The sequence below is a fragment of the Phocoena sinus genome, chromosome 7 (assembly GCF_008692025.1).
Source record: "Phocoena sinus isolate mPhoSin1 chromosome 7, mPhoSin1.pri, whole genome shotgun sequence".
NCBI classification, from domain to species: Eukaryota; Metazoa; Chordata; class Mammalia; order Artiodactyla; family Phocoenidae; genus Phocoena; species Phocoena sinus.
Genome location: NC_045769.1, coordinates 23,861,625 through 23,878,140, shown reverse-complemented (window position 1 = coordinate 23,878,140; position 16,516 = coordinate 23,861,625). Strand labels below are relative to the sequence as shown.

General features: G+C 36.4%; 1 protein-coding gene and 1 non-coding gene across 3 annotated transcripts in view; one reads left to right on the top strand and one right to left on the bottom strand.

The window, feature by feature from the left end:
- The first annotated feature begins 1,798 nt into the window (after positions 1-1,798).
- The window catches only part of SPAG16 (sperm associated antigen 16), an 879,748-nt gene continuing 865,030 nt past the window's right edge, over positions 1,799-16,516 (top strand). Inside the window, exons 1-3 of one of the 2 annotated variants that reach the window (XM_032638543.1) lie at positions 1,799-1,971; positions 9,769-9,815; positions 10,977-11,072. In XM_032638543.1, the coding sequence (XP_032494434.1) occupies positions 9,796-9,815; positions 10,977-11,072 (116 nt within the window). In that variant the 5' untranslated portion in view covers positions 1,799-1,971; positions 9,769-9,795. The remainder of the gene's footprint in view (positions 1,972-9,768; positions 9,816-10,976; positions 11,073-16,516) is intronic. The other variant, XM_032638542.1, reaches the window with a different exon arrangement.
- LOC116757248 lies at positions 3,598-3,701 on the bottom strand. Its single transcript, XR_004350895.1, has one exon. It is a non-coding gene; the product is annotated as a U6 spliceosomal RNA (small nuclear RNA).

Below are 16,516 nucleotides of genomic sequence, written 5' to 3'. Positions count from 1 at the left end.
CTTTTGTAGGTAGAGGCTTTGCTTCTTCATGATCTTCAGTGCTTCTTACATATTTTATTTCATTTAATCTATATTTTAGGTGGATATTAAAGTCTCTGTTTTAGAGAAGAGGAAACTAAGGCTCTCAGAGCTTAAGTTACTTAAGGTCATACAGAAGTGCCAGGATTCAAACCTATCTGTAGAACATGACATACTACCTCTAAAAATTAAGAGAAGAGCTGTTATAACAGACAAAAAAATCAAAGTATACGTTAATTGTTCAGAGACACCCTCCTCTATGGTTCTCTCACGTTTCTACATGTCTTGCTGAGTGTGCAAGGCCCTGACACTCCTCACCCAGGTCATATCTCAGGCTTGTGCTTACAGGAAACAACCTTGAGGGATGAGGAAATTCCTCCCTTTGGAAGGAAGATCAGGCTTTTGAGAAAAGCGGTGGATACCCCAATTTCAGAGTTCCCTGAATTTTCAGCCCCTTATAATTCTTCCTTGCATCTTAAAGAGCACTCGGGATATGTTTGATATGAGAAGTCAATGACAAGGAGTAAGTTATTAAAAGAATAAATACTACTAGGGATGAATTCTCTAACTATTACATCTAATTGTGATGTTTGAGTATGCTAAAAAAAAAATCCCAAAACCAAACCAAACAATTAAGTACAAATAACAGCTATTTCTTAGTGTCTACCATGTGGCTGGTGAGTTCTCAACTCTTTATGTTGTTTTACCTCTTGCAACAATACTTTGAGGTAGGTAATAATATCCCCATTTTAAAAATGAGGAAACTGGGGCCTTAAGTGGAGGCATTACATTAAGTGGTTTGCCCAAGGTTTCATAGCTAGTAATGGTGGAGCCAGGCTCTGAATGCAGCCTCTCTGTTCCAGCATTGAAGCTCTTAATCACCTCATTAGAAGTTGCCACTATGTTTCTTTTGGAAATAAATGGGAATTTTTATAATGAGGTGCTGTTTGGCATCCAATTTTCATTAGAATGTAGGATGAAAAAGAATCCGTAAATAAAAGGGCCCTGTAGATGGTTCTGATACATACACAATATAAACCCGAGGAAGATTCTGTCATAGCAAAAGGACTGCACATGATTGGGCAAATATCATTTATTATACATTATGTTAGGACAATTCGTACCTCAAAATTCTTATGGAAATGGCTTTACTTTGGTAAGAATCAACGTTACAACTACAATTCCAAGTCCCAGAGTATAAAACCAAAGAGAAAGTAGACGTCCAGATAAATATTTTGAATGAGTATGAGAATGGAATTGACTAGGGTGACCATCCTAGTTCTTTATTTGTAGTTCCCCTGGGCCAATCTCTCAGTTATGATTTCTAGGACTTTTTTTTTCTACAGGTACTGAGGATCTTCCTCTTTTCCATTAGTTTTCCCTGGGGACAACTAGGACTCTATACACATACCTAAAAATCTGGGGACTGATTGACATGTAAGAACCAACAGAAAGACAATTTAGAGAAGAAAACAAAGTGAAAAACAAATGCTAGGGTCAAAACTGAAGAAAACCAAGCCATCTCGGTAAGAAAAGGTGTGCAAACCAAGCCCATTGCTTCATTTTATCTCGCCCAGTTCAGGAACTGCATCCCGAGGGCTCAGGGTAACTAGGCAACGAGGTTGCCCCAGTAACGTAGGAAGCGAGGAGGACTTCCCCATTTAGGGCTCGGGGCAGCCCTTCCGGGCCCGGAGCCCGCGCGGTGGGAGGGGTGAAGGATGCCAGGCTCTCGCGAGAGCTGCGTGTGTGTTCGTACTGAAGCGTCTTCGCGGTTGCCCTTAGGGACGCGGTGCGGTAGCCAGGGGCAGGCACCCGGAGCGCTTCAGATGGCTTCTCAGAAAGGGATGCCCTCCTCGGCCCTGCGGGTTCTGGAAGAAGCGTTGGGCGTGGGCTCGACGGCTGCCGGGGACACCGCGGAGGCGGTGGCCGCCGAGGGCGCCTACTACCTGGAGCGTATCCTTCCCGAGTAGGCGCGGCACCCAGACGCTGGCCGCGGTAACGGGTGTTGGGGACGAGGGCGGGGGCTTCCCGCTCTGGGTGCCCTGTGAAGCTTGCGGTCACCCAGCCGGTAGAGATGCCTATTGGACCTCTAGGTGGTTTCAACGCCACCGCGACCCCCTGATACCTACCCACTGTAATTTTTCGCCTTGTAGTAGTTGTAGGCTGATGTGTTCCTGTTGGAAAAAGTTAGTAGTCACCACTCAGTAAACTTTGCAACTTTATTTTAAAGTAGCACAACAAATTAATCCAACCCTCCTTTACCTCAGGGGTTTTCTTAAGCCCCCAAACCTTCAGAATGCCGTGAAAATAAATCCGTAGGGCAACATCAGGAGGTTAAGGAAAAGACCGCTGCCTCTAGGCTTTAAGGAGAGGAAGGAGGAAGCTCAGAATATCCAGCTGGATCCTGTAGATGGTCCAATTGTCTAATGCTTAAGTGATTTGTTTTGGTAGCATCTACTTACTGGGTAGTTTCAATCTGGGCTACTTAATGATAAAAATACCACCACCCCGCCCCCCCTCCGCCTTTAGCAACTAAATGGTAACCTCATGACCTGACGAGGCTCAGAGGTGTTAGGAAGAAACATCAGACAGTGATGAGCGATTATCATTGGAAATAACCAGAAAAATTGAATAGCCATATGTGGATAATTAGGTTCACTATTTCTTGTGTAAAGCTTTTGAGCTCCCCTTCTCTAAATTAATGGTACTGAGGAGAGGGGGAGGGTTCCTGAGAAAAAGATAACTACTCCATTCTTCAGGCAGATAGGAGAGAGATGGGTAATCTGTTTTATTCTTAAAGGTATCAAGGAAACTGCAAAATCTACCTTATTTTTTTGTCCAAATATAATCCCCCCGGATTTAATTCAAGATTCCAGAGATCCAGCAATGATTCATTTTATAGGCTTTTAAACTGATTAACCTGTCCTGACTCAGGCCCAGTATACATCCCTGCTACAGGGAGCTTTGAAGAACTTGGTTGAAAAGCTCAAAGAAAATATATAGTATTTCATTCAGTGCAAACATGATTTTTACAGGAATGTGTTCGAATAGTTTGAAATAAATTTGAATGAAATATGTGGGTGCTCTAGTGTCTTAAGTGAGGTTTTGTACTCTGTTTTCCTAGCTCTTAACAAGCTGTCTTTTCCAGTAATCTTCCTTTTTAAATTCAAAAACAATTCAACGACTCTTTCAGCGCTAATCTACATCAAAGTAAAAAGTTAGGGCTTCCCTGGTGGCGCAGTGGTTGAGAGTCCGCCTGCCGATGCAAGGGACACGGGTTTGTGCCCCGGTCCGGGAAGATCCCACATGCCGCGGAGTGGCTGGGCCTGTGAGCCATGGCCGCTGGGCCTGCGCGTCCAGAGCCTGTGCTCTGCAATGGGAGAGGCCACAACAGTGAGGCCCGCGGTAAAGTTATCCAATGCCCATACTAGTGATAACCAGGCATCTTATATCTGTCAGCATTAAAATGATTTCTATCACAATAGTTTATATCACTGCTTTTAATTTTTTTTAACATCTTTATTGGGGTATAATTGCTTTACAACGGTGAGTTAATTTCTGCTCTATAACAAAGTGAATAAAAATATGGAATGCTTCACGAATTTGCGTGTCATCCTTGTGCAGGGGCCATGCTAATCTCTGTATTGTTCCAATTTTAGTATATGTGCTGCCGAAGCGAGCACACTGCTTTTAATTTTTAAACTTGTATAGGGCGAGATGCAAACTTAGACGACATAGTTCTTATCTTACTTAGCTATCTCCAGAACTTTAAGAAATCTAATCATGGAATGTATGAATCCTCTAGTGAACTCTTTTTTAGAAAGATATTTGCAGCTTTGTAAAATATAAGGCTAGATTTTAACTATGTGATCTGTAAACGGGCAAGTAGGTATCTCTAGTAATTGTAAAGAAGATTGGTCGTCTTTCGTTAATGAATGCTCTATTAAAAATCAATACAACTTGAGAGAGGTTTTCACTCATAGTAGTGATCAGGGGTTGCCTTTTAATGTGTGGCTTGCAGACATTTAAGAGTGCCTATTCCAGCTGAGAGATGCAGGCTGGAATGAATTGTATTAAGAAAGCTAATGCTTAATTGATTTTTTTGCTACTTGTCTAAAGAAAGACCTTATTCAAGGAAGAGTAATGAAATGCATGGACTCCAGGGAAGTAGAGCCCCAAAGTAGTATTGTTTTTGTTACCTACCTCTCTTTGTGCTGATTCTCTGTTCCCTTAACTGGCTTTTGATTATTATTTTAACTTTCTAGACATTTTAACGCTAAGAATTTGACTGAGAATTTGCTGACCCCTGAAAAGGTCTCCTTTGGCCCCAACAGCAGTTAGTGAGGGTTGACTGAGTTTAAGCCTGTCCTTTGAGGCTAACCAACTCTGGATGCAGTGCCAAAGTCAACTGTTTCAAAAATGCAAATTAAGGATTCCAGACACTGAAATATGGTGATCACACTAAACCAATACCCCATCTAAGATGCATACTTTTCTTCTTAAGTAATATCCTTAGCCAGTACCTCACTGCAGTGGTAATGTTTACTGATAACTTTGTTTAATTAAAACAGAACTTTTGTTATTTTTAAAAGTTATTTTGTTATTTACTGCTTTTAACACTTAGTTATTTTTCCTCTAAGATGTTACTTCTCTGGAATATTTATAGTATTAAGTAAGAAAATATTAGTAAAATCCTTAATAATCATTATGTTCTCAAGTAGTATATTTCTTATTATCATTGGAAAACTGGATTTGCTCATGGGTGCTTAATTGCATCCTACATATATTCAAATAAAAAGGATAGACAGTTTGAATGTAGAGTGTAGAGGCATGTTACTAAACCTGGAGTGCTGAATTCTACATGCACAAAAGTCATAGATTATTTGGAGAGAAAAAAATTATATTTTGTTCTGTGTCTTCTAGACTAGGCAGATGTTACTGTGTATATGAATCCAAGATATGGATCTTGAAATGGAGATTCTAATTCAGTAAGTGCGGGTTTCAGGGGTTGAGATCCTGCATCATTAACAGGCTTCCTTCCAGGTGCTGCTGGTGTGGCTGATCTAAGGACTATAATTGGAGTAGCAAGGCTGTAGACAAATATCTTAACCTCTAGCCTTTATGTTTTCAGATAGAGGTATAATATATAGACCCCATATCTTTGGGTCTCCTGGTTTAGAAGTTGGAAAAACTTACACCGCCATCCACTATGAGAACCTTATACGTTGAACGAAAATTATTTTCCAGGTTCTGAGGCAGAAGATAGGCAACAGCTGTCTTAGGCAGGAGTGGCCAATAAATTTCCACATTTGCCAATTCTATTGAATTGGTAGTGGTTCCGTAGCATGTGGTATTAAGACTTGGTAGGAAAGACTGAAGGAAGCAAACAGCAATGGGAATTATGACAGCAAGTGTGCCAGTTATTTGCCACCTTTGGTCTATTTTCAGTTAACTTACTTTATTTAAACTGGCTTTCCTAAGAAAGGGAACATGACTATAATGTTTGGTATTTACATTTCTTTTATTTCAATTTAGTGAGTAAAATGTTGATCATGGAGGATACAGGCTAGACTTTAGATTGCCTTTGTGTACATTGATTCTGCAGTGATATCAAAGATTACAAAGCAATTTCTGTCTATATCAGCTTTGGGAAATCATGTAAAATATAATTAGCTTTATGTTTCACTCCAGTTCTTTATAAAGCTGGTGCTACTGGCAGTGATCACTACCTACAGATGCAGTAGTGGAGGAGACCAGTGTGTGAGGAACTTTGTATGCTGCTCTCATCTGAAAATTGTTCATTTCTTTCTGGCTGTGGTCCATTTGCACAACCTTGTTTGTGACCCCATCATACCAACTGTCACATCAAACTCTGCTCCATTAGGCCAGCTGAAATGCTTCTCTGAAGCTTCTTGCAGTTGTATCTTCTGTAGTACTCAGTGGATTTAGGGCTTCATGGCAGTTTCAGTGTGGGTGTATATTGGCCTATTTTCTGACAAGATCTGCAAGGTCAGGATCTGGTGCAGATTCTGTTCATGTAGAAACTACTAGTTCACTGGTGGTGATGAAGTACCAGGGAACTAATTCATAGTATGCAAACTCACAAGTACTACTAAATTCCTTCCAGAGCAAGTGGAGATATGGAGAATGACCCTTAGTGTGAGACCAGGCCATGACTATAGGATATAGTACCTGGCCTGGAAGGGGGTGGTGCTGTGGACTGTGGGTGCAGGCCAGGGAGGAAAGAGGGCCACAGATAGTACCCTGGGCAAGATCAGACTAGAAAACCAGGCACAAAATTAAGTGTCAAGTCAAGCTCAAGCTCTAGAAATGCAGGACCAGATCTGAGTGGAATAGTCAGAGTAGAAAAAAATGAATTTTGGAACTGGAGTTCAATGATGTTTTTTGAAGGAAAACTAGGCAGGTAATGGGAAGGGAGTTTTGTAGGGGCTCAGAGTCAGCTTGGCAAGAAGAAACTGATATTAAGCCAGCATGCCAGTTTATTATTCTGCAGTGGAAAAATAACTTTGTATGAAAATTGTGACCAGCTTAATTGTATGGACATTTCCTGGAGAATAGGATCACCTAAGAGATTAGATTACAGATGAGAAAGTTGCCCAGTAAAAGTAGAATCAAAATTAAAGGTTTTATTTTTCAGGCAATTCTTGACAAACTGTGCATTTCTACCCTACCAATATTGCTTCTAAAGCAGTGCTTTCCAACCTTTTTCACACACGATGCTCCATCAGATCCTGCTTCACTCTCTCTTTCTGGCTGTCCCAAGGGCCAAGGGGATCAATATCTGTACAGTCCAAAGTTTTCTGTTTATGAAAACCTAAGAGCGTGATTTCTCTCAGGCGTCAGAATCAGAGATTGCTGTACATCTGCTGAGAAACTCATCTGTTTTCATTGGATGGATACTGAATTGGTATCTGATTACATTTCCCTTTTTACCCTGACTGCTGGGAAGCTTAGAGTCAAACCTGTGGCATATAACAAAGTTCATGAGACCTTATGGCCTGTACTGTATCTTACTTCTACTGTTTCCCTTTCTCTGCTAATTTCCATATTCATTTATTTTTATCTCCCTGTAGCTGTATGCATGTCTGTAAACTGCCACAGAATTGTTTTGGGATTTGTTTGTGCATTTGTCCATGTGTTGCCAGCCGGCTAGACAGATACATGCCAAAGTACATTTCCTTCTTTAGTAATGCTGCAACATCACATTTCAACTAAGTTGCTTCTGAGAAGGAAAATTTTCTGTTCACATCATATTGTGGGTACTAACAGTATCAATTAAGGAGGATCCTGATTCCTGTTTTGGGTATTTGTACTCTTCCTGATCTTTTGTTTGGTTAATCTCTTGCCTTTGGTTTATTGAATCTTTGGGTCGATAGCCCTGTAGCTCTTTTATATTTCTCCTTCCTTTAGGGTCTTCAGACTGAGCTGTTTAAAGGATTTGATTTATCTGTTTGTAATATGACACTTGAGAGTTTGGAAAACAAATAGGTGAGAATTCATTACTGAGGATATTGGTAAAAATTGCACATTGCTGTTGTGTCACTGTAGAAACAGCACGGTGTAGTTGAAAATTCATGGTATTTATATTTAAGAAACTTGTCTTTGTCGCTCATATCTTTGATTTTGGCCAAATCTATTCATCTTCCTGACTTAGTTTCCTTTACTTTTTTTCAATTTAGAGATTACTGTATCTGCCATTCAATCTCACAGGGTTTTAAGAGTACCTATGGTTATGATCCATGTGACAATACTTTTTAAACTTTATAAAATGGTAGTTATTTTTCTCTTACTCTTTTTTGATTATGGGAAACAATATATTATTAGTGATTATAATCCATTCCCTAGAATATTTTTTTTTTGGTAGCAGTATACAAGTGTTGTTTTACATTTCCAAAGCTTTGAGGACAAATCACCTTTTCCTCTATAGAGCCATGTTCAAGAAGCTTTGCTTTGACGTTTCTCCCTCACAATAAATAAGCAGTTGGCTTATTTACAATTATAAACTCTATCCAGATCATTTTAGAATGTTAACTTCTTTGTGAAATTTATTATGGTATAAGCAGTGATGAAGGATAGCATTACTTTTCTGGAGACTTACAGGCAAGTGACTGCCTACAAAATCAGCTTCTAATAGTTGTTTCTCAGAAGGGGACATATTTTTCCATAAAAAAGAGGCTGAACTTCCTGTAGCTGAACCTAAGGAAATTTTATATCATTAAGTGAACATGTGTCAGAAATATATAAATCTAGAAAAGGAGGAAGATTCAGAATGTCTTTTATGTATCCATTCATCTTAACACTAGATCATGGGAGACTTAGGAGACTTCTCCGCAGGTTCTCATCTCTTTCCAGAACAGGGAAAATAACAACAAACACTTGTATAGTATTTATTATAAGCCAGGCACCATTCTAAATGATTTACATATGTTAATTTGTGTTAACAAGAGAGGTAGTATAGTATAGTGAAACCTAAGCTTCTGGGGCTGGTTCCCAACTCTGTTAGGTCCTGATTGTGTAACTGTGCATTTGAGTCCTGATCTGTAAAACAGAGATAATAATAGTTCAGCCTCATTGGTAGGATGAGGATGAAATGAGTTAATACATGTAAAACCCTTAGGACAGTGCCTGGCTCCTGTTAAATACTATGTGTGTGTTATCAGTTCTTATTACAAACAACAGAAGTTGTTATACACACCGTCAGGTTACTCTTGCAGGATGGGATGACAGAGAAATTTCTTATAACCAGCAGCAAAATGAAAACTAGGCTAATCTAATCTTTGATTTTCATAACCATTGCTGTGCACTGAAGTGTTTAATTTTATACCTTTTAAACTTGGCCTAATAAAGTCTGTGCATTTGAAAAAAAATGTAAACCTACTGACCAATCAACAAAATAGCATTACTGGCGTGTATTTTGATTTCTTTTAAAATTAAATGTTGTCTTGAAGTTTTCATTTGTAATTAGACTAACTTGTAATTTTTGAAGGTCTTAGAACAATGCTGTTAGAATTTTTTATTAGAATCATTTCCACTGATATTTTAATGCTGATATATCTTGATAATTTATGAACTGCTGAGTTATGATTATTAAGTAGTTTATATTTGCTTAAACATTAGGCTGTCTTTTCTGAGAAGATAATTTTAAAATTGAGATATGTAAGAAAGAGAGTGGAGGTGTAAGTATCTTTTATTGATAAAAACATTGAAATCTATATTTTACTTATATTTAAATCTTAGTGTGCTTTGTTTTTTTCATTCACAATACTTTAAACCAAATAAAGAAGTCACACTGCATTGTGAATGACTAAGAAACTCCGGAAAATTCACTGTGGTTTGAGATGTGTTTGAAAATTTACTGTCATAGTTTTCCTGTCCATCATTTTTCTTATCTCTTTCTAATTTATGTTATGATACCATGTACATTTTTGTAAGCCTTCTTAGAATCAAATTGGAAATCATTAGATAGTAAATAGATTAAAAATATAGTTTTTCATGAGTTTGGGTTGTTTGAATAATAATTTAAAATAACAATTAAGATATTTTGTCTTAAAACATCTATAAATGTAGGCTGTATGAGGAAGAGAAATTTTTAAAAATAGCTTAATTTATGTGTATTTACTAACTTGGTGAGATACTTGGATATAGTACTGTATTTTAAGGTTATCTCAATTTTTAAATATAATAATTTTATTCCATTATTTTGAGATTCAGACTTAACAGTACATTTAGAGGTCACCATAACTGAAGCATCTGAAGATGACTATGAATATGAAGAGGTAATTTGTTCATTTTACATATTCTATAAATTCATTACAGTTATTCCTGTGAAATATTCACTTTATTTTTCTTAAAAAATTTTTTTCTTAAGTGATGCTACTTTTTCAACTGAATTTAGCTAATCAGCTGGTTAAGAGTGAGGTTTGAAAATTCTATTTAAAAATTTAAATTGGTTAACACATCTGGCTCTTTTGATTTTCTTGTTAATTGTCCTTCAGAGTCAGCTTCTCATCACCTGCCTTGTGGATCCACACTATAGTCTGTCGTTTTTGTCCAGTAGGCGTTCCCAATCATCCAGTCTAGGTTTCCCAGATTCCTACTACCTAGCTGGAGCTCAGATCCTATGGTTCCCTTCAACTTAGCAATACTTTAGTCTAATATAGTTACTGTCTCAAACCTGTCCTTTAATTCATTGTTCCAAGGGAACCTATCATTACATCTGAGACTTGGAAGGCAGAGTCACTCCAAGATGACAGAAGCTGTGAATGAAACTGTGGAAGCAAGCCTGGCATTTGTGGCCGGGCAAACAGGAGACAGGACAAACACAGAAGATAGGCTTTGTATTACTACTGGTAAAATGGAGATAATATTAATACATACCACATGAAATGACTTAATAAATGTAACAGGCTTAAAGCTGTGATCAGCACATGAGAAGCATGCAATAAGTGTTCACTCTCATTAATGTCATAACTAGAGTCAGTTGCATTCTTCCGAGAGCTTAACATTCAGGCAGTGAGTTTTGTTTTGCTTTTTAATATTAGACATAATTTATTAGATATTGGCAGTTGCTAGTAGTTATGAAAAGTAATGGTGGAGAAAATCTGGGATGCGGAGAGAATGGTGGCATTTAGATGGCCTAATGTTCTTTTTTTTTCAGCAGAGTTGTTAGACTACATTTGTCAGTATAGGTAAAAGCAGTTGCCCGTAAGCTAACCTCAAGTTCATCAGTAGTAACATTGAGTGATGTTTATAAGGAAGTCAGAGGGCTGCCTACTTGTTACTTTATTTTTCATGGATCTTCAGAATGACATGGTGTCTTACATAAAGTGTATTTCTTTGATCCTTTGTTTTGTTAGGAAAATTTATTTCTAAAATGAAATAAGGTATTTTTATATTCCTGCTAACTCTTCCTATCATTCTCTTTCTCTGTTATTTAGATACCAGATGACAATTATAGCATTCCAGAGGGTGAAGAAGACCTGGCAAAAGCAATTCAGATGGTCCAAGAACAGGCTACAGATACTCAAATTTTGGTGAGAATTTTGAACACAACCATAGCCTATAGTTTAACAGTGATACTTTCTACACGAAGTTTTGAAAGTCATTTAAACTATAAATACTTCACTTACTAGATGCAGCTCTATCACCTGATGTCTTTTTCACTTCTATTTGTTTATCATCTAACCTTCACTTTTAGTAAGTAGTCATATTTACTTTGCCTTGGATCATCATTTTCCACATGGTGTTCACTTTTGCATGACTTTGCAACAAATGACACTTTCTCTCAGAACTCTTTTTAATCTCAATAGAGTTTAAACAAGGATTTTCAGCACTTGTACAGAACTTGGTATTGTATACATATTCTACAGTCTGTTTTGTAAGCATCTGTATTTTTTGTTTTTCATGGAAGTATTTATATCACAGGAAATGCTTAATATATTATGCTTTTTTTCTTGTGAGGCTGATGAACTAATTTCACTAGAAAATATGGTGGGGCTGCTTTCTGATTATAATACCACCAATTAACAGTACATGGAATGATGGCATTCCTGTAAAATTGCAAGCTCAATTTAAAATTGACAATAATGATGATAGCAAAAATATTTTTAAAGTGCTACCAATACTAATTAACACTGAAGTCATACCAATACTAATTAAGGAGGCTGCTTTTCTTCAAAAATGAAACCTTTACTGTGAAATATGAAGGAAATTATTATACTCTTATTTAGGTGCAGATTTGGCTTCCTCAGTGCAAAATAGTATGTGATAGACTTCACTCCATATTCTGCCCTTTGTCAGTCTTTCCATATTTTTCAGATTTCCTTGGTTCAGAAATCTAGTTACTCCTTTCCAAAATATCTGTCCATTCAAAACTGAAAAATGCTGAAGGGGAGGATTTTTTGAATCCAGTATTGATTATATTCTAAGTGGAGGGCTTTAGCTCATAGTAAACTCTATTCTCTAATATATCCTATGGATATAGTTCCTTCTAGGTAGACGTAAAGTGAAGTCTATTATGCAGACTTTATTAGTCTGTTGGATATCTCAATGCAGTAATTTATAGGAAAGTTTTAAAACATAGCATTTTGAACGATGAGCAGTGAATAAACATATCAGTTGCATTATATGTATTACTTATCATCTTCCTTCTTGCTTTACATCATTAAGTAAAGAAGGAGTAAAAAAATACTTTATGTACCACTCATTTATATTGGTACTTGGTAACATAGATATGCCTAACACAGTGGTTGGCACATAGTAGGCACTAAATGAATAGCAGTTAAATAAATGAATAGATAAATGAATCATTGAATGAAAAAATTATGACCAAACTGTAATTGCATCTTTGTATGTGGTATCATGCTAGAAGGTGCTTGTAAATCCAAAGATAAATCCAAGAAGGGCAATTGGTGAATAAATTCAATGTAGTAGCTGTCGTAGCTTCTGAACTAAATATCAGTAATTCTTCTGTCATCAGTTTCTCAGAAGCTTTCTTTTATCATAAGCTTGCAAGAGGTAACTTTCTAGATTTATGACATATTTATAGCTTGTTGACTCTCATTTAAGTTTTTATCAGTTTTTTGAGTTCTTTGGAGGAACAGTGCTATGCAGAAAATTCACAAAAGTTTCCCTTAAGCTTTTAAAATTAAATATGAATTCATTTTATGATAAACATTTCAGTTATGTATTTCTAATTTGGTTTTTGTTTCTATAGTATTTTATCTTCAAAAACTAGCTTTGAGTTGTGCCATGGGCTTTCTGTTTTACGAATATTTATTGCTTATGAAACCCACTTCCTTTTGTTATGATTTTATTACATCTGTTTATGAGCAAGATATATTTTCTTCTATGTTAGAGGATAGTAGTAGTCTCAATTGAACAGGGACTTTTAGAAAATTCATTAAAGACTGCAAGTAAAAAAGGTCATCATTACATTAGGAATGTTGAATATAGTTGAAATTATTGAAAAGTTGAAAGTTGGAAATAATGTAAGTAGTTTTATTGGTTAAAAAATTAACAAGGATTATTTATATAAGAGTTGACATTTAAATGAATTTTTATAATTTTCTTTAAACCTTGATAATATATATGAAAAATCTGAGAATTGATGCATGTTTTATTTCATAAATTTTAAACTTTTTATCCTATAAAAATGTTTCCTTGATAGGTGCAATGTTTCAGAACTCTGAAATAAAATATAGTTTTATCATATTTAAAGTAATTAATGAAAAAAATTAACGTAGGAAATGTTATTAATCTGTGACAAATGTGTGGTTTGGTTGTACTGTCCATTGTTTCTTGAAACTGAAGTCTTTTTTCTAAGTATAAATGTAAGTAGAAATAGGAATACAGGCACACACACACATACACACACATATTCCTTAGAAATACTTGTATGTAATTTTATGAAAGAAAGTCTACTTATATTCAAGCTGGGTTTTCCCCTCTACACTGTGAGCATATTATTGCCATTTTGGGGGGTAATTCTTTAGCTGTTTTGGTTCGTGATTTTTTTTTGTTTTGCTAATTTTGGAGGTAAAATCTTAAAGGTCCATGTATTGCCATAATAATATAATATTTATAAACATAAGTTTGATCTTTAAAGATAACAGTAGTGGAGTACCTAAATCATAAAACTGTTAAATTTCCTGACATCTTCTCTCCACCTCCTCCTCTAAGAATATAAGGCATTTCTTTGAAATAGTCAGGTGTTTCTGAAGGAGATGAATTGATAACTGAACAAAACTACTATACTGTTTAACGTATTAATCAGTAGTTCTCAAAGAATTTTACTCTAAGGTATTTTCCTACATATTTATTAAGAATTACTTTCAAATATTTTCATATTAAAGTTATGTTCTTATAAGAAAAACGTAGCTCAGGATTAGTTATTCCTTTCATTTATTTATTTATTTTTAACATCTTTATTGGAGTATAATTGCTTTGCAGTGGTGTGTTAGTTTCTGCTTTATAACAAAGTGCATCAGCTATACATATACTTATATCCCCATATCTCCTCCCTCTTGTGTCTCCCTCCCATCCTCCTTATCCCACCCCTCTAGGTGGTCACAAAGCACCGAGCTGATCTCCCTGTGCTATGTGGCTGCTTCTCACTAGCTATCTATTTTACATTTGGTACTATATATAAGTCCATGCCACTCTCTCACTTTGTCCCTGCTTACCCTTCCCCCTCCCCATGTCCTCAAGTCCATTCTCTACGTCTCTGTCTTTATTCTGGTCCTGCCCCTACGTTCCTCAGAACCACTTTTTTTTTTTTTTAGATTCCATATATATTTGTTAGCATATGTTATTTGTTTTTCTCTTTCTGACTTACTGCACCCTGTATGACAGACTCTAGGTCCATCCACCTCACTACAAATAACTCAGTTTCGTTTCTTTTTATGGCTGAGTAATATTCCATTGTATATATGTGCCACATCATCTTTATCCATTCATCTGTCAGTGGACACTTAGGTTGCTTCCATGTCCTGGCTATTGCAAATAGAGCTGCAATGAACATTGTGGTACATGACTCTTTTTGAATTATGGTTTTCTCAGGGTATATGCCCAGTAGTGGGATTGCTGGGACATATGGTAGTTCTATTTTTAGTTTTTTAAGGAACCTTCATACTGTTCTCCATAGTGGCTGTATTAATTTACATTCCCACCAACAGTGCAAGAGGGTTCCCTTTTCTCCACACCTCTCCAGCATTTATTGTTTGTAGATTTTTTGATGATGGCCATTCTGACTGGTGTGAGGTGATACCTCATTGTAGTTTTGATTTGCATTTCTCTAAAGATAAGTGATATTGAGTATTCTTTCATGTGTTTGTTGGCAGTCTGTATATCTTTTTGGAGAAATGTCTATTTAGGCCTTCTGCCCATTTTTGGATTGGGTTGTTTGTTTTTTTGATATTGAGCTGCTTGTAGTATTGGAGAATAATCCTTTGTCAGTTGCTTCATTTGCAAATATTTTCTCCCATTCTGAGGGTTGTCTTTTCATCTTGTTTATGGTTTCCTTTGCTATGCAAAAGCTTTTAAGTTTCATTAGGTCCCATTAGTTTATTTTCTGTTTTTATTTCCATTTCCCTAGGAAGTGAGTCAAAAAGAATCTTGCTGTCATTTATGTCAGAGTGTTCTGCCTATGTTTTCCTGTAAGAGTTTTATAGTGTCTGGCATTACATTTAGGTCTTTAATCCACTTGGAGTTTATTTTTGTGTATGGTGCTGGGGAGTGTTCTAATTTCATTCTTTTACATGTAGCTGTCCAGTTTTTCCAGCACCACTTATTGAAGAGGCTGTCTTTTCTTCATTGTATATTCTTGCCTCCTTTATCAAAAATAAGGTGACCATATGTGCATAGGTTTATCTCTGGGCTTTCTATCCTGTTCCATTGATCTATATTTCTGTTTTTGTGCAAGTACCATACTGTCTTGATTAGTGTAGCTTTGTAGTACAGCCTGAATTCAGGGAGCCTGATTCCTCCAACTCCGTTTTTCTCTCTCAAGATTGTTTTGGCCTTTCAGTGTCTTTTGTGTTTCCATACAAATTGTGAAATTTTTTGCTCTAGTTCTGTGATAAATGCCATTGATAGTTTGATAGGGATTGCACTGAACCTGTAGATTGCTTTGGGTACTATAGTCATTTTCACAGTGTTGATTCTTCCAGACCAAGAACATGGTATATATCTCTCCATCTCTTTGTATCATCTTTAATTTCTTTCATCAGTGTCTTATAGTTTTCTGCATACAGGTCTTTTGTCTCCTTAGGTAGGTTTATTCTTAGGTATTTTATTCTTTTTGTTGCAGTGGTAAATGGGAGTGTTTCCTTAATTTCTCTTTTAGATTTTTCATCATTAGTGTATAGGAATGCAAGAGATTTCTGTGCATTAATTTTGTATGCTGCTACTTTACCAAATTCATTGATTAGCTCTAGTAGTTTTCTGGTAGAGTCTTTAGGATTCTCTATGTATAGTATCATGTCATCTGCATGTCTCTGTATATACTATCATATATAGTATCATGTCTCTAGGTATATAGTATTACGTATAGTGACAGTTTTACTTCTTCTTTTCAGATTTGGATTCCTTTTATTTCTTTTTCTTCTATGATTGCTGTGGCTAAAACCTCCCAAACTATGCTGACTAATCGTAGTGAGAGTGGGCAACCTTGTCTTGTTCCTGATGTTAGTGGAAATGGTTTCATTTTTCACCATTGAGAACGATGTTGGCTGTGGGTTTGTCATATATGGCCTTTATTATGTTGAGGTGAGTTCCCTCTATGCCTACTTTCTGGGTTTTTTTTTTTTTTTTTTAACATAAACGGGTGTTGAATTTTGTCATAAGCTTTTTCTGCATCTATTGAGATGATCATATGGTTTTTATCCTTCAATTTGCTGATATGGTGTATCACATTGATTGATTTGCGTATATTGAAGAATCCTTGCATTCCTGGATAAACCCCACTTGATCATGGTGT